Source organism: Populus alba, chromosome 7 (genome assembly GCF_005239225.2).
Source record: "Populus alba chromosome 7, ASM523922v2, whole genome shotgun sequence".
Classification (NCBI taxonomy): Eukaryota; Viridiplantae; Streptophyta; class Magnoliopsida; order Malpighiales; family Salicaceae; genus Populus; species Populus alba.
This window is the reverse complement of record NC_133290.1, coordinates 9,845,354-9,863,745: the sequence shown is the minus strand read 5'-3', so window position 1 is coordinate 9,863,745 and position 18,392 is coordinate 9,845,354. Positions and strand designations below refer to the sequence as shown.

The 18,392-nt window shown below is 35.9% G+C and overlaps 1 protein-coding gene across 18 annotated transcripts; it reads right to left on the bottom strand.

Moving 5' to 3' along the window:
• Positions 1 to 6,685: 6,685 nt before the first annotated feature.
• Positions 6,686 to 10,869, bottom strand: LOC118049700 (probable splicing factor 3A subunit 1). 18 transcript variants are annotated; one of them, XR_012170320.1, is made up of 6 exons: positions 10,718 to 10,869; positions 8,216 to 10,466; positions 7,450 to 8,080; positions 7,247 to 7,301; positions 7,046 to 7,109; positions 6,686 to 6,940 (listed from the first exon to the last, which is right to left on the bottom strand). XR_012170320.1 is itself a non-coding variant. In XM_073410415.1 (4 exons), exons 2-3 carry the CDS (start codon positions 10,364 to 10,366, stop codon positions 7,811 to 7,813), a joined length of 2,421 nt encoding a protein of 806 aa, XP_073266516.1. In that variant the 5' UTR covers positions 10,367 to 10,466; positions 10,718 to 10,869; the 3' UTR covers positions 6,686 to 7,109; positions 7,783 to 7,810. The 18 variants fall into 18 exon arrangements, 2 of the variants coding, with proteins under 2 accessions (XP_073266516.1, XP_034915655.1); XR_012170323.1 differs by having other exon boundaries at positions 7,529 to 8,080; XR_004687738.2 differs by having other exon boundaries at positions 7,046 to 7,301; positions 7,529 to 7,597; positions 7,783 to 8,080.
• Positions 10,870 to 18,392: the final 7,523 nt, after the last annotated feature.

Here is an 18,392-nt window from a genome sequence, read left to right as displayed (position 1 = left end):
ACCTTAATTTCTTCTCTTAATGTAGTAGATCAAAGGGGTTGAATTTTATTTTTAGAGATTGAATTCTATTTGAAATTCAATTCTTGACACTCAAAATAGATCTAAACATTCAATTTAATTAAAATCTATTAATTAAATTCAATTCAAAAGGTTCCAAACATACTATGAAAGAATTTGTTATTTTATTGTTGATCTATCATGTATCCTTTCATATTTCACTATTCATGTTGTTGTTTATAACCAATTTTTTCATTCTAATCTCCTAAAGTTTTTAAATTTTTTTATTTTGATCATTAATTTTTTATTTTTTTAATTTCATCCTTTCAAGTTATGTTAACATGACTTTGTGTGTTAGGATATGTTTCGTACGCTCTCGTGTATCCAATATATCATGGAATATTTCAATAATAAATTAAAGTATGATTTTATGAAATTGAATCTTATGTTATTTTTAAAAATAATTGAAAGAACAAGAAACATAATAAAAAAATAAAACACAGTTGTTTTTCTTATCAAGTACATCGAAATGAACCCAACAACATAGAACCCAAAACATACCAGATTTGGTCAAAATAATGGCATATACACGTTGAAAATCATGCACGAATCAATAATCTAGCATTCACTTACTTCGTTTATCACTTAAACATCATGATTTTTTAAGATGAGTTTTAGTTTAAAACTAAAACTCTAGGATTAAAAACCATTTAAACACATTATTGATGTGAATAAACATTATATTATTGGTTAATTATGCATAAAAACAAAGTTTTTTTTTTTAAAGACACATTATTCATGGACATGCAATTTTTGAACACCTCCAGCATTTGAGTATTGATCCAAATTCTCTAAAGCCACATTATTTATAGACCTAGTTTTACAATGTCGAAAAGAATTTGCAATTGTACTTGCTTTAACTTTTGTTGTCCATGCAGAGATTACAAGACTCATTGCTTCTAAACATTTATCTTATTTGGATTTAGGAGCTCAATTTCACAACTCTCTAAAAGATTTTAATAAAATCAATGATAATAATGCATATTAAAAGCTTGCATGATCTTTGCATCACAAAGTTAAATATTTAATATTGTGTTGGTGGCAAGAAAAACATTTCAATATTTTTCAAATCTTTAATAGTTTTTGGATGGGCAAGACAATTATCAATAAGTAAAAGATCTTTTTTACTATTTATTTTTTCTATTAATTTGTTGAAAACTTAATTTTGGAAGAAAATCCTAGTCATCCATGCTCATTTGTTAGCATGGTACTCGCAATTCATACTACTTAAGTTCATATTTTAAAAACTGTTGGGATGTTGCCATTTAATGGACAACAACATGTACAACTTACTCTAGGAGAGGGTTGCCATTGTTAAAAGGCTACAATGGAAGTTGCACCAACTATTTGACAAAATGATGTAACCCATGTGCTGTCACTATTTGTGCCATAATTTATGGCCTCTTGCCTTACAATTGACGCCTATAAATAAAGGCATTATTTGAGAGCAAAATGAGAGAAACTATAGAGCCAAAGATGTGAAGAAAAGAGAGGAAGAGAGAAAGAGGAGTGGCTGTCAAGGGCAGCAGCTTTGCTGCCATGTGCAGCAGTGTGTGAGAGCAATGAGAGTTGAGTTTGAGTGAAGTGATCCTCCTTTTTCATAAGTGTTGTAACCCTTTCTCTATATCTCTAATAATATTGGCTTTTCTCCCGTGGAAGTAGACAGTTTGCCGAATCATGTTAAATATTGTGTCAGTGTGCTTAGCCTCCAATGGACAACTATCAGAACATCACCGGTCGGATTCCCCAACAATTGATATAAGAGCATATGGTTTAAAGTGGTTGATTTTTGCTCAAAAAATTAAAAGTTGTCAAAATTATGTTTTGACCATACCACTATGTAGAGGAAGAAGATACGAGTACACTAGTGAAAACAACATAAAATTTTGACGTTGAAAATGGACGCACGTGCCACCACACGCCGGCGAGGCGTTTGCCCACGAGCGCAGATGAGCCCCATGAGTCTTTTTTGCCCGGATGGGTTGACTCGACCCGAATACCAGATGACCCGACCCACGTGACTGACCTGGATGGAGGATGATGTCATCATGATGCAATCATGGTGTTAGCATGCATAGTTGGCATGCCATGTCAGCGCCCAGTCAGCAAACACACCAGCATCTGTGGGACCCATTTGACACATCATCAGCCACGAGCCAAGCTGAGTTGAGCAGAGCCGAGCCGAGTTGGAGCCGAGCCACGAGCCGAGGGATAGGATCTAATGTATTTGATCTTACGTGCAACTGGATCTGAGATTGAATTTGAGCCGTTAATGAGGCCAGAATTGTTTGATCAAATCTTAGCCGTCTGAAATGTGATTTGGACAATTTTAGACTTGTTTCTAGCTAATTTGATCATTCCAGATGCAATGGTGTAGTCCAATCATTGAGATTGAGACCAAAAACAGCGGTGGTGAATTATTAAAGAGAGATTGCCCGATTAGGAGGCATTGAAATGTCATCATGGTGGTCGATGGAGATGAAGATGAAGATGAAGAAGTCACACACATTTGCCCAATTATATGTGTTGAATTATTTAATTGGGAAATTTAATTGTTTTGAGGGAAGACAAAATTGGGATACTATGAACACCCAATCATGTGGACGATTTGAGGTGGAGAGTGAAAATTGACGAAGACCAATTTTGATGAATCTAAGCACTGGTAGTCTCGCCAGATGTTGAGAAATCAGGTATAAAAAAATATTCCAAATCACTTGTAAAGAAAAGCCGCAATAAAGCTAGCAAATGGTTGTATATACGAAAAGGTAGTACGATGGATATATATGGCTTAAAAAGTTCTGGCTAGGAGATTAGGTTTTTAAGCGGGACCATTGTGACCCCTCCAATCTTTCTAGAAAACTTGCTTAGTTGAAGGATTATCTATATGATACTATTTTTGTATATGTAACAGTTTGTAATGAAACTGTTAAAGACTAGTAGGATGACAACACAAAGGAACAATTGGGTTCCGTATGATCAAGGATCTGATGGAGTGGTGATTTCTTCAAAGAAGTTAGATTCGATGACTGTGATTTCTCGAGGGGAAAATTGATGAAGACCCTGATAATGGAAGAGAAATACAGCAAGGGGATAAAGATTGACACCCTATTTTGACTTAGATAGATGTTATGACAGGATGAGTTGCTTTCAAACATAAGCAAGGAATATGGAGAAATCTGGAGAACAGAAATTGCACGAGGGCACATAAAGATTGTGCATGAGTACCTGTAGGATCCAATGAACTACTATAATGAGACAACAGGTGCAAAGAGAAGAAGAGTTCCCAGATGAAGCTTAGAGAGACTGTGTGTAAAGGTTGTACAACATGAAGTCTCTTGTGCTCTTGATGCAAACAATATGTGAAGACCTTTCCAATGCATGCAAGGATGGAAAGAGAGCTGTTGTGGAGGCACCTAATTAAGGGGTTGCAAATGCTTGTGATAAAAAACGATTGCCTATGATGAAAGGCAAAGACACCAAGAAGAGTTAGTGTAGGTGGATCTATCAAGCAGAAAGGCGTAGAAGCTCTAAACATAGAAATCGAAGTGGAGGATTGCGAGGAGTGTACCACAACTCTCTCTACTGAAGGAGGATGTGACCGCCTATGAAAGACAAATACACCTTAGAGAGAAGGTGTGAGGACCATGATATGAGTCCAAGTTCAGACCGCCGTATGACGAGCGAAGACACCTCAGACAGAAGATATGAGGGCCATAATATGAGTCTAAGATCAGACCGCCGTATGACGATGAACGGAGACACCTTTGAGAGAAGGTGTAAGGGCCATGATAGGAGCCTCAGTTTAGACTATCTTATGACAACAAGCGAAGATACCTTAGAGAAGGTGTGGGGGCCATGTAGGAGCCCCAATTCAAAACACCCTAGAACCAATGAGATGATTAGATATAAATGGACAGGTGTATAGTCAATGAAGTGGTTATGATGAGTATGGAGATAAATATCGGTTTGACTTTCATGGATATTGCCTCATGCTAAAGATCATTGAGCTAGAAGACATTTTTCTTGGACAATAAGTGGGTGACTTGTGGAGCATTAAGACGCGACTACTAGGAATGAGCAGAGGGCATGCGCAGGTTCCTGGAACAAGTTGACTCTTGTTAAGGTGGTGAGCTTGGTAATGGTATTGTAATACTCAGAGTATGAAGACAAATATTTATCAACCTTTAATGGGTTGCCCCTATGGTTAAAGGTGGAGAGCTACCTGGACTCTTGAGACTAAGAGCGGGAGACTCGCGGAGAAGTAAGGCATGGTTCCTAAGGTGGAACACAGGGCAGGCGTAACTCCTAGATGAGTAGACTCTTGAAAGAGTGGTGAGCTTATGATCACATTGAAATACTCAATGACTATCGCACTTGAGAATATTTGTTTGAGGGGGTGTTGTAAGGCTTGGTGTGAGGCTTGAAAAATCATTCCGGACCAAGCATGGTTAATACGCTCGAAGGGGAATGTTGTGTCCTAGAGATAAGCGTTAACACTCTTCAGATGAGATGTGACAAACCATTTGGTTGAAGTGATCCTTTGGAGTGAGCAAATGGGTGCTTGGGTGACTCTGGTGATTGAAAGGTTTGGCGAGTACCTGTAAACTTAGTCACAGACGCTTTCAAAATGGTAAGCTTGGAAGAGCTGCGGGATGCAAGCTTGTGCTGAAGAAGCAAGAGGACAATTACCCATATAAATATCAAAGGGGGTGATTGTTGGGATGTTGCCATTTAATGGACAACAACATGTGCAACCTACTCTAGGAGAGGGTTGCCATTGTCAAAAGGCTACAATGGAAGTTGCACCAACCATTTGATAAAATGGTGCAACCCATGTGCCGCCACCACTTGTGCCATAATTTATGGCATCTTGCCTTACCATTGATGCCTATAGATAGAAATATTATTTGAGAGCAAAATGAGAGAAAATGTAGAGCCAAAGATGTGAAGAAAAGAGAGGATGAGAGAAAGATGAGTGGTTGCCAAGGGTAGCAGCTCTGCTGCCATGTGTAGCAGTGTGTGAGAGTAATGAGAGTTGAGTTTGAGTGAAGTGATCTTCCTCCTCCATGTGTGTCATAACCCTTTCTCTATATCTCTAATAATATTGGCTCTTCTCCCGTGGATATAAGCGGTTTGTTGAACCACGTTAAATATTGTGTTAGTGTACTTAGCTTTCAATAGGCAACTATTAGAACATCACCGGTCGGATTTCCCAACAAAAACATCATGGTTTAACATGCTTGCCAATTAACCATAAAAAGATTTTATCATAACCAATAACAATTGGAAGTCTTTTCTTGTCTTGTTTCTTATCTTTAAATTGCTTTATTGTAAAAGAATGATGTGATTGTAGTTTATAAAACAATATTGTTTTATGGATATTAAAAACATCTTTCATGGGAAATTAAAACATACTTTTCTATCAAATTTCTATTTATGGGCTCAATATCAACCGATGTTTCTTTAAAAATATATATATATATATATATATATATATATATATATATATATCTTAATGTCACATGTCTTGATTTGAAATGCTTATATCAAATCTCGGTAAAATAAAATTTTAGGGTATATATAGGGTACATTTTTTTGAGAACTCCTTATATCAACTTTGTGATTAGTTCTCTTGTTATATTCATATGTTTTTGGTATTAAACAATCCACTAATTGAGAATCTTTTCTAGCTTCAAGAATTTTGCAGGTTTGTATCGTTTGGCATTGCCTTAGAAGGAATAGCATTATGTAATCAACAAGGAAGAAGGCGGAATGGGCGGTCAGAGAGAGGATGTCAGAAGCTGGCCATATCGTAGCAGCTCAAGGCATCAAAGGACTTCCAACTATCCATCCATCAAAGAGAAGATCACAGGGGTTGATGTTCCAGACGTCCAGAATCATAGCAGCTTCAAAGAAAAATGACTTCCCACAGCTCAAGGCATTGCCTCATACGCTTGCACACTTGCATTGTAATATGGATTATGATTGTAACCACACTACCTTATCTGCATAATTGGCTGGCAATTAGACAGCAACAAAGTACATTGTGATGGATCCACAGTGCTTTTCTTTCTTGGCTGAGTGGATGTTCCTGGTGAATTCGAGCGTAAACATTTGCTCAACCTGTAGTAAATATTTCTTATCAGTGCTTGTAAATCTTTCTTGGCTGAGTGGAAATTCCAGGTGAATTCCAGCCTAAAATTAGTAGTTCCATTGGCTTAAAGTGGACGATTGATAATGATTTCACCGAGACCAATTCTGGTCATTTAAAGTGATTTATCATCTTCATCTTCTGTTACACTCTCACTGAGATGAAACATTAAAGTAGTCGTGCTACACGTTGTCTGCAGAACGCTGGTGGTTAGATAGTACCGATACTCGTAATCCGGCCAAGGGCACTGACCTACAGTCTTGAAAAGGCACACTCTAGACCTAGAACAAGAAGGTAAACGGGCCAGTTCCGATAATGGTTTATACGCAACAGGGACGTAGCAAATAAATTTGGCTGCTACGTACCAAGAACCAGAAATGCTGCCATGCTAACCAGCTTATAGCCAGAAAGATTAAGAAAGAACCCAGGCAAAATAGCCATAAAAAAATGGCAATAAAAAACCAGAAATGCACGCAGTTATTGGTGGCTACCAATGAAAACAGATTCTAATTCCAATTTCTCGACTCACAAAGGAGCAACATATTAGAGAAAATACTAGAAGATTATAGAACAGAAAGATCTGACAATTGCATAGATCCATAAACTACCTAATGTTGTGATCTACCATATCCAGCTAAAAACAAAGATTAGTAAGCCACATCCCAGAAGGAAAAAATCAATATTGAAGCCAATTGGCAGCCTCCTTGTAATAGCAATGAACCGTAGTAAACACTGCATAAAAGAAGAAGATGGGTGAATAAGAAGCAGGTTCAGGCACTGCGATCACGATTCAGCACGAGGAGAAGCCACTACTTATGAGATGGGTGAATCACCGACCTGCCTCAGCTAAAATGCACTGGGTTGCAGAGATCATTCCATCCATTACAGGTTAGTTGCATTTCTGTTGCCATAGAAGAAAAGTATCAGAAAACACCAACTCACTGCTAGCTACTTGGCTAGTTAAAGGAAAGCATGACATCAAAATAGAAACAAACTATTGAAGCATAATCCCTCCACAAGAGAAAGAAGGTTGGGTGCTTAGTATAATCTGCATGCACCCACTCATCCCTACAGCCCAGGCAAAATCACTTACCTACAAAACAAAGCCTAGTTCTAGTAAATCACCCTCATTTACCAAGAAAAGAACTTGCAGCAACAAAACTAAAAAACAGAAGAAAAATTGAGGCCATAAAATATCATCAATTTATTGATAACAAGAACTCAAAAAAACAAAATAAGACCATGAAGCACTTATTTTCCAGAGAAACAACTGCAAATGCAGAAGGAAGCAGTAGTTAGTGATGTAAGCAGATGGCTTGCCGTTCCTAGGCAAAAGAAACTGGTCTACTTTCCACTGCCCTTAAAGAAACACTTGCCATGACGCCATATCTGTATTTAATACCACTCGCTATCAGTTCAAATATAACAATTCAACATAGCAACAATGAGTCATATAATCATACTAACAATACATTGCCATTATAATTTCCAGCATAGCATCAAAGGAAGCAAAATAACAAAGTCCCATAGGAATATGTGAAAATCTCTGGTGATGAGAAAGTTCTATCAAAAACCTTGAATGGGCCACATCGAAGAGCCTCTTCATCTCTTTCTACCACCACGCTCTCTCAAAGAGAGAGACAGAGATTCTCCTGGTCCAACATTGTAATATGCAAGTGACATATTATCCTTGAGAAAACCAGCTTTTCCACTCAATTTCTGTTTGTTGGCAGGAAGTTGGATCTCTCCAGCAATTTTTTCCTTCAGGCTGCCAACAGTTTCGGACAAGGACTGCATCATAATCTCCAGAACTTGCCCTTTGAGATTTCCTTCATCAAGATTGGGAACGGCAACAGTGATGCGCACAGGTCCCTGCATAAAAGGCACAATATCAGTTGATCATGTAGTCAGATAAATGAAGAAAGACCGCGTTCAGACACAAATCAGGAATGACCAATCCAATACTGCAGAATAAGAGTCACAATTTTGAAAAAGAAAAACCCATACCAGATGTTGAGCCAGAAACTGATCTTCTGGAACAAGTGCAGAATCATCAAGCCTCTGCCTCTTGGGCTCTGGCTCATCTGGAAGTGGAGGAGGAGCATCCTCAGGTGGAGGTGGTGGAGGCATTCCTTGAGGCAAAGGAGGTGGTGGAGGCATCATAGGCAATCCGGGTTGGGGTACAGGAAGAGGGACAAAAGGTCGAGGAACTGCCATAGAATTATATTGAGATCCAGGTGGAGGCGGCACATGCATGCTTGGATTCCCAGACATAGATGGAGGCATAGGGGGTGGTCGATTTACCATAATGGGTTGCTGTCCAGATGCCATTTGCATTGGAGGAGGAGGGGGGTAATTTGGCTGCATCATTGGAATACCGACCGGCCTTTGTGGAGGTACAGGATATGCCCCACCAGCTGGACCAGAATATTGAACTGTATTTGGAGGTACACGAAGAAGATTCAACTGCAGTCCTGGTGGTGGAGGGAGGGGACGGACTGGCAGCACACCAGGTCGGGGAGGGGGAGCTGCTGGGCCTGGGAGGTTCCTTGCATCATTATTAACAGCTTCATTTTGATCCTCACCAGCATTCTGAGACATAGCTTGGTTTGCAGTGCGCCCAATGCTTCCCGAGTGACCATCCCATATGACCTGCTTCGGCTGCTCATCTTTCTTCTTCTGAATTTCAGCCTTCACAGCATTAGAAACTTCTTCCTCCGTTGTGCCAAAGATATCAGGACGTAATCGTGCAAGTCCCACTATGTTTCGGGAGATCTCATCATCCTGAGCAAGAGTAGTTTCCCGAATCTTGGCAAACATCCTTTCCTTTTGCTCCTTGTACTTCGGATCAATGAGGGAAATTCTCATATGCTCGGACATCTCACTAATGGGAATTAGCTCACCAGTGATAGGGGAAACAACAAATTTTGTTGGGTCTCTTTCAGCAGGGATCCTCTCCTCAGGTCTCTTCCAATTTTTCACAATCCTCATAGGTGGTTCTGGTTCCTCATTTGTCCTTGTGTCTTTCTCACCATCATTCTCTTCGATACTTGCAATCCTCATGCCTTCCTCCACTAGCTGCATCTCTTCCTCGTCCATTTCCATTTCCATCTCCTTTCCAGGCTCAATGATTTCGTCTTCATCCATAGCAGATATCTTGCTCCTCCTTATAACCTCCTCAAGTGTCATTGGAGGGGGCAAGTCCTCATCTTCATCGTCTGCAAAGTCTATAGTCTCAACCACAACAAAATCATGCCAATCAATCATTGCCATTTGCATCCGCTCCTGTTCAATCTCATCCTCAGCTTTCTGTCTTGCCTGCTCCTGTGAGCGTTCCCATTCAAGGCGATGCAAGCATCTTTCAAGCACAGTGGTCATGTCATCAACACTCTTTGTCAGCTTCTCAGTCAAACCCCTGGGAGGCATCAAAACTTTAGAATATGCATCAGCAAGTCCAGTAAAGAAGGTGAACATGCTGTGGGTTGGCTTCAAAAAGTGGAACTGAGGATTGTTCATCTCCCTGTTCGTCAATCCAGTCAAGAATGTTTGCCCATTTCGAGCTACAAACTGAGCCGTGAGCTTAATAATATCAAGTTCCTCTCCAGTAATTCCTTCTGGAAGCCGAACAGTATACTGCTCTGCTTCTGGGGGTTCAAGAACCTTAGGAGGAGGTAGTCTAAACTGGGCTGCAGGATCCGGTTTGGTAGCTGCTTCATTTGAATCAGTAGCCAAATCAGGTTTTGTAGCTGAATCAGGGGCAGCTGAATCCGCAGGCTGTGAAGCAGGCTGCTGTCCAGGAGCTTGATTCTGTGCACGAAATTCTGTCAAACGATGCTGATAATAAGCATGATATGGATCCGATGGATTCAAAAAATTGAACTTGGCATTATTAGCATTGTTTGCAATAATCCTCTTCTCAAACTCAGGTCCATTTTTTGCCACAAACTGCGAGGTTTTATCAACAATACTCCTAATATCCGGTGGAGGATGAATAATTCCAATGGTTCTCGTATGGGTTGCAACTGGTGCTCTGTTCTGCTCCTCATTTTCCGGTCTACCTTCCCTTGGCTGCTGTTCTATCACTTGGGATGGTGGAGGAGGAGACCCATCTCCATTAACAGGAGGTGCTGGAAGCGATAAGATTGCTGCGGCTGGCATTCTTATTTCTCCAAGACTCGATCAAAAATCTCAAAAACAAGCCGCATCAAACCAGCTCCACACCAAAGAAAACCCCACAAATTTAGATAAAAAAAAATACCTGCAAATAACAAGTTACCATAAAAAAAAATTGATTAGTTCAGAGTAGCCCAAAAGCAAAATAAAAAAACCAAACGAAACCCGCCAAATTCCCATTCCAAGAGACCCTATCAATAACTGAAACCAGTCATTCATCTCGAAATTGAAAAGCCTAATCAGTAAATAACATAACAAAAAAGATGATTAATTTCCAAGCAAAGATAATCTATAAAGTTTAAAAATAAATTAATGAATGGAAATAAGAGAACTTACTGAGCTGTAGAGAGGATTGAAATTAGAGATTTTCGATATGCTAGGGTTTTATACAAAAAGAAAGTCTCAGAGTGAGAAGGATGCAGTGTAGATTATTTTTAAGCAAAAAAAACCCAAGAACCGACTTTATTTATATTTTGGTTCCAAACGATTTGTTTTCTGAAGCGGGTCGGGTTGATTTTCCTCTTGCTACACTTGTGCCCCTCACGCATACCGGTAACAAATAGCCCGATAATTTTTAGAGAGCGATTAGATTTTAATAAAAAAATATTAAAAACATTATTTTAAGGTGGAGTGGTAGAATTTAGTATAACCCATTAATAATATAGAAAAAGCTAAATTTCTAAATTTAGTATAACCCATTAATAATATCTGCAAAGCGTCTTGATCTTGGACAGGGGTGAGCAAAAAAATTGATAAACCAAGAAAACAAAAAAAAAAACTAAAAAAACCGAACCGAAAAAAAAACCGAATTAACCGATTAAAAAATCACAAAAAAATTCCAATTCACTTAACCCCCCGTCTCTCCGGATCTTTTCTCCCTTTACTCTCATTTTAGTCTCTAAGTAAGGAAGCCCCTTTGAAAGCATTATTTATTATCTGAATGAATCCCGTCTTGTGACAAGTTTAAAAGAAAGACTATTGAAAGTGGGGATAGCGGATTATCTTCTCGGGAAAGCTATCAAGCCATCTACTTTCTTTCCTTCACCCCTCAGGTAGTAAGGCTTTCCACCCTGCCGGTCCTAATCAAATAAAAGATCTTATCCGGCTAGCCATTGGTCGCTTTATCAAATCTTGTTTTAATTTTTCTCCATTGATATAAAGCAGATGATATCATTGAGATACCAAGATGAAACATCATTTTAACAAGTTTCAAGGAATTATTAATGAGTTACCTGCAATGGGTATTAACTTTAATGATGAGATACATGGATAATGGCTTCTTGAAAGTTTACGAAACTATTTAGAATGTCACTGTCTAACTCAGATGTTCTAAACGAGGAGATGAGAAGAAAGAAATCGGGTTCGTCTAGTCACTAATTATCGGTTTGAACCGGTTTGGAAGGGAAAAAACCGAACCGAAATTAATCGGTTTGAACCGGTTTTCGGTTCGGTTCGGTTCAAAAAATAATAATAATAAATAAAATTCGGTTTGGTTGTTTATTTTGGTTCAAAACCGGACCGAATCGAAAATGTTCAGCCCTAGTCTTGGTTTTGACTGCAATGTCTAATCCAAAAATATATTATTAATTGTAATACTAATAGTAATATTTATAATTAAAAAAATAATATTTTAATATTAATAATAATATTAAACTTGTTTAACCCAAGTTCGTATAGTTATTTATCAATTGAAATCAAATTTATGGTTTTTTTTCAATAATAATAATACTGTTAAATAAATTAATTAATGATAATGATAACAATAATAATAACAATAACAATAAGAATAATACTAATGATTATAAACTTGAGTCTAGTGCCCAGCCGAACCTATGTTTTTGGGGTCTAGTTCTCATAATAATAATAATAAAGATAATAATATTAGTAATAATATTAAACTTACATCACCTAAATTCTTATAGTTTTTAATCATTTCAAGTCAAATTTATGATTTTTCTTCAATAATATTTTTTTTTTCAAATTTAATAATAATAAAAATATTAAAAATAAGAATAACACTAATAATCATAATAATAATAAAAATAACAACAACGACAACGATGACAACAACAACAATAACAATTTTTAATTTTACCCTTCTAATCAAATCTACGGGTTTTTTTTTCAATAGTAATAATACTTTTTTCAAATTTATTAAAAATATTAATAATAATGACAATAATAATATTTTTAATATTAATCATATTATTAAAATAATAATATTTTTTAATTTTACCCTTTAAATCAAATCTATGGTTGTTTTTTTAATATGAATAATATTTTTTTAAAATTTTTTTATTATTATATTAGCAATATTCATTATAATAAAAATAATAATATTTATAATACAAATAGAATATTAAACTTGCATCACCCAAGTTTAAGTGGATTTGGTTGCAATGTCAGACTCAAGGCTGTGGATTTGGTTGCAATGCCAAACCCAAGAGCCTTGGGTCTGGCTGTAACACTAGACCTAAAAACCTTGAACCATGCATCAACTATAGGTTTTCATTCAAGATTTTTTGAAACTTGACTTTATTGAAACAATGGAACTTTCATCGATGATTTCATAATTGATGTTATGGTTCAGACAACCTCAATATTTCTAAACCTGAAATTGCATTCATTAATTAAAATTATTTTTTCAAAAATTATTAACATGTTCTTTATTTTTTAGTAGTGTATGAAAGGAAAACAAATTTACATTGAGTGGTTGAGCTTTTGTTGGGTATGGTACTTTCTAATAAATAGATCTCGTTCTGAAGGGACACCCACTTAGCGTGATGAGTGATGACATTTCACTCAATGTGTTTGCGTCGAGAATGAGTGCTTGTGACTCGAATGCTTGTTCAGGGTTGGCTCCTAACAATTTATAATCGTCAGAATCACTGCTAGATTAATAACTCATAATCGTCAGAGTCACTGCTAGAAGAACTAGTAGTGATCTTATCCGTACAATGCGGTATTGACTTTCTCCTAGGTATTTACACAAATTAAAAGATTAAAATATCGTAAATCATTCCTATTTTTTAATATAAAAAAACAACAATTCTTATTTTTTTTATATATATAAAAAAATCAACAATACCTCTGCTATATGAGAAGACTACCCAAATTTTGATTACTTGTAAATACACATGAATTTAAATTTGATTGCCATATACCAGTTGATTTTATTCAATTTTTTGAAGTGTTGAATTTGAAGAAAATGAAATATATAAAATATTATTACAAACCATGCATGAACATTCTATTATGCTACACCAAGTTAAGCAATTGCTAAGAATTTTGGTCATTTAAAATTTTTTCATGAACATTCTATTTTGGTCATTATGATCATTTTTAGAGTATTTTTTAATTAATATATATATATATATATATATATATAATTATTTAATCTTTACTTTTTAACTAGAATTTTACTTTATAAATAAGAAAAGCTTCTTTTCTTTTATTTTTTTAATACATATAATTATTATCATAATAATATTATATTGTATATTTTGAAACCCAACCCAGTGGTCAACCTGGTCTAATGATCGAGTCACGGGTCAGATGGGTCAACCCGGGTTAACAAATAAAAACAATTATCATACTTTAAACTAATAAGTGACCGCAAAATCTATTGCCTTGTAACTTTCTGCTTCGAAGTGATCTTCTTTTTCAACAACCATCAAACCCTCACTTCAAATTCTTCACCATCTCTTAAAACCCAACACCAAAAACTCAAAAAAACCTGAACTTTGAATCAAGAACCTCCAAAATTAGTGAGAATTTAGGAGTTTTGAAAGAGATCTATGAGAAAAAGAGCAAGGGTTGTGGGATGGATCTGACTTCTGAAGGGAAGAGAACAAGAGAGAAACAAGAGAGAGAAACAAAACGAGATTCAAAGGGGTGCCGCAGTGATTGTTTAAATAATAAAAAGAAAATTAATTTGTCTTGTTAGTTTAAAGTTACGAGCGAGGAGAACTTGTTTAAGGAATTTGAAATTCTAGAGGTGTGTTTTCAAGTGAGGTAGGGGATATTGTTTTCTTTTTTCTTTTTTTGGATTTCGCTTTCTTTTGGCATGGAAATAAATCTATCATTTTCCTCATCTATGACCAGATTCCATCACGTTGGCCCGTAATCTAAGGCTTCAGTTCTTATTTTCCCAAATTAGTTCAGTAGGGAGAAGCTTTTGATCATATATGAGAAGTTTCTGCTGGAGGATTTTGGAGAATATTTGAAAACTTTTGCAAGATTTTTGTTGAGATATTGAAGTACAGATTGGAGATATCTAGCTGTTGAAGGGGGGCTGTCTTCTTGGTTTCAGGTGAGGTAGGGGATACTTGTTTTGATAAAAAAAAAATAAAGGTAGTCAGGTGTAAATCCCGAGAAATAAAAATATAATAATAAAAATAAAAATCAAGACTGGATTAAATTTAAAGGAAATAAACTAAACTAGAAAGAAGTAGGGGTAAAACAAATACACTTAAAGAAGATGGGGCCTAAATGAAAATAAGAATAATTATAGAGCATAAGTACTCCTCTTGTCACCAAAAACAGATTTGGAGATAACGTAAAGAAAGAAAAGAGGGAGTTTTATGTTCATTTTTACAAATCAGATAGAAACACCAAAATTTTTTTTTTTAAAAAAAACCATCCAAGATTAAGGGTTGTAGGTAAAATAAGCACTAGTGGGAAATGGATTAACAAGAAGAGAAGAGGGAAGGGCCGGCTGCCATTAGAAAGAAAAAAAAAAAGAGGGATCGAAACTTTGATGTGTATCGGGTAAGGTATTCTAAACCTGCTTTTATGAGTCATTTCAAGTTGATTATGAATTGATGTGTGGATGTTAAATTATAGATTTTAGTTCTTAGATTTAAATTGAGGAAAAAGTATGAGTTGCTAAATTAAAGAACTTCATGTGTTGTGTGTAAATGGAAAGGCTGACGAATCTGGACAGTTTCGTCTCTTGATTTTGAGAGAGATTTCGGGTAGGAGGATGAAAGAATTAGGATCAGATTCCTTATAGAAATTGTAGTTTTGAATGTTGGCTAACTAATGAAATTGGTCTTACTCAATTTAGAGTTATAGAACTCCAGCCATGGGTCACCAAACGAGACTGTAGTGACCGTTCAATGCCTAGACAGTAACCGTTGGACAGTGACAGTTCAATGTCTAGACAGCGACAGTTAAAAAATGAGACAGTGACAGTTCAAAAACGAGACAGTAACAGTTTGAATTTTAAGTAGAAATAGTTCAAATATACATATAAAGGAATGATGACTACAGTTGCACAAAGAATGACAATATTAATGGGTGAAATAAGAAAAACATAAAATATTAAAAAAAAATGATGACTGAAAGAAAGACTTGTTGGTTGTTGATATGTTTATAATAAAACATATCCTTGAGTGAGAAGAACTTATGGGATAAACCTGTGAATTTCAGGAGGGACCACAGGCGTGGGGCAACAACAACAACAGCAGTAGGGGAGTACGAGTAGAACTTCTATTTCAGGTAGGTGAATCGCACTTATACTTCCTAGTTAATTTCCACGATTTATTTATATTACCAATGTGAAATGAAATTTCTGCATGTATGGGTATTCAAGGTGAAAAGTTGTGTAAATTGCCAAATGATGAAATTATCACTGACAAAGGAAATATGAGAAGTACGATTTGAGGCATAAACTAACATATATTTAGTGTATGTTAGGATCCTGAGTAAAGGGATCATCATATATGGACTAGCATACATTTAGTGTATGTTAGGATCCCGGGTAAGGGGATCACCATGTATCGGCTAGCATACATTTAATGTATGTTAGGGTCCCGGGTAAGGGGATAGTCATAATTGGACTAGCATACATTTAGTATATGTTAGGATCCCGGGTAAAGGGATCACCATGTATGGACTAACATACATTTAGTGTATGTTAGGATCCTGGATAAGGGGATCACCTTGGAATGACTCATATGGAGTGATGATGATGGTACCGGTGATATTGGTATCAGTAATGTGATAAGAAAAAAATGATCATGTTCAATCTCATAAAGTCTATAATGAAAGTTGAAAGTGGCAGGGGGAACAATTAATAATAGTTGGACAAGGAATGGATTCTAATAATAATAATAATAATAATAAACTAGAAAGGAGAAGCAAATGAACTATGAATACATGTTACCTTGTTAAAATTGTTAGATGTTCATGTTGTCATATTTATTGTAATATTCACCTTTCAATAATATGTATTTTGTTTCAGGATCATCACATGCACGACAAGAGTAGATACTAGCTTATGTTCCCTTCTTGTAATCTAGTTTCTAGGGAGTATACCCTTGTATTTTGTAAATATAAAAATATTTGTATAATTAACGTTTAAACTTGACTGAATGAATTTAACCATGTAGTTCATATAATCATGCTTCATGCCAACATAATTATACTTATTTATTTTTATCTATCCATAATGATATCTTGTTATATAATGCATTTCATAAATATTGTGGATGATAAAAGTGGGTATAAGTATGAAAATTGAAAACCTAGGATGATTAGGTCGGGAATTGAGTTATGAGATGCGAGCTATTAGAAGTGTAAATAAATTTATGTCAATAACCTCGGACCTTCCGGTATGTGGGGGAACTCCATCAAATTCTGGTAGATTTTAATACGAAGACCATGAACATATATGTACAAAATAAATAAATTATTATGTGTTTTTTTTCCGATTGATATGAGATTGTTGTTTTATCCCGAAATGAGAGATGTTACATCAGGTCTCAGCCGGGTTTACTCAGGTCAACTAGGTTCTGGGTCAACCCGGTGGGTTGACCGAGTTTTGTCGGGTTAACTCCTCGGCGGGTTTTTACTTAGACCCGGACCGATCCCAAGCTCGGGTCGGCTGGGTCCCAGGTCGACTTGCCGGGCCGGTTCGGGTTTCAAAACTATTCTAATAAGCATTGGGGATGGTAGTTATATATACAAGCACCATCATATGCAAAAAATCTTGGACAGTTTAATAAACCATAAATGAGTTTTGGTCTCCAAAATTGATGCGTACAGCTCAACTGTAGTTGTGTTATATTTGAGTTTTCTCAACCATTTTTGTCTTTGAATTTTTCAAATATGTTTGGAAGAATAAGCTAAAAAACAACAACCAAGTTCTAAACCATTTTTTCTTGCTCTTAGAAGAGCTTGTTGTTCTAATACATCATCTAAATACAACAAAATTGTTCTTATATGAAAAAAATCCAACAACAAGATTCCAACAATTATTAAGAATAAAAAAACAAAAACAAAAAAAATATAATGCCAAAAATACAAAAAATAGGAAAACAATCTTACCTTAATTTCGTTGTGAACGAAGCTAAGAAGATAAAAAAGAACAAATAACAAAAAAAATTGAGAAGAGAGAGACATTTTTTTTAAAGGTAAAAATGAGAAGAGAAGAGAAGAGAAGAAGAGAAGGACATATCTGGTACGCGTGGAGAAGAAGAGAAGAGAAGGAGTTAAGGAGGAGAGAGACGTTCTCATTTTTTACAGAAAAGAAAGAGAGAAGAAGAAGAAGGTTATGAATTAGGGATTTTGGTCTTTTAATTTAGGGTTTTTTACATACAATTTTACTAAAGGATAATTAAATATTAATATTTTTAATATTTTCATCGGTATTTCCATCTATAACATTTAATTAAAATTTTCAATTTAATAATTTTTTTTAGAAACCAATAACTTTTCAGTCCATCAGTTATTGTAATGAATAGTAATTAACAATGTCATTGAGAAGTGAATAGTCTCAAAGCTCTCTGGAATATATCAATGGATACAATCCGTCGATGATGCCACATATAAAGAACACAATGAACGATGCCACATATAAAGAACACAATGAACGATGCCATTGAGAAGTGAACAACTCCAAAGTTATCTAGAATATACCGACGAACTTAATCCGTCAGTGTATCTGTTGGTATTTTATGGTTTGTCGGTAATTCCATCTGTACAAAAATGGTTTTTATTGCCAGAT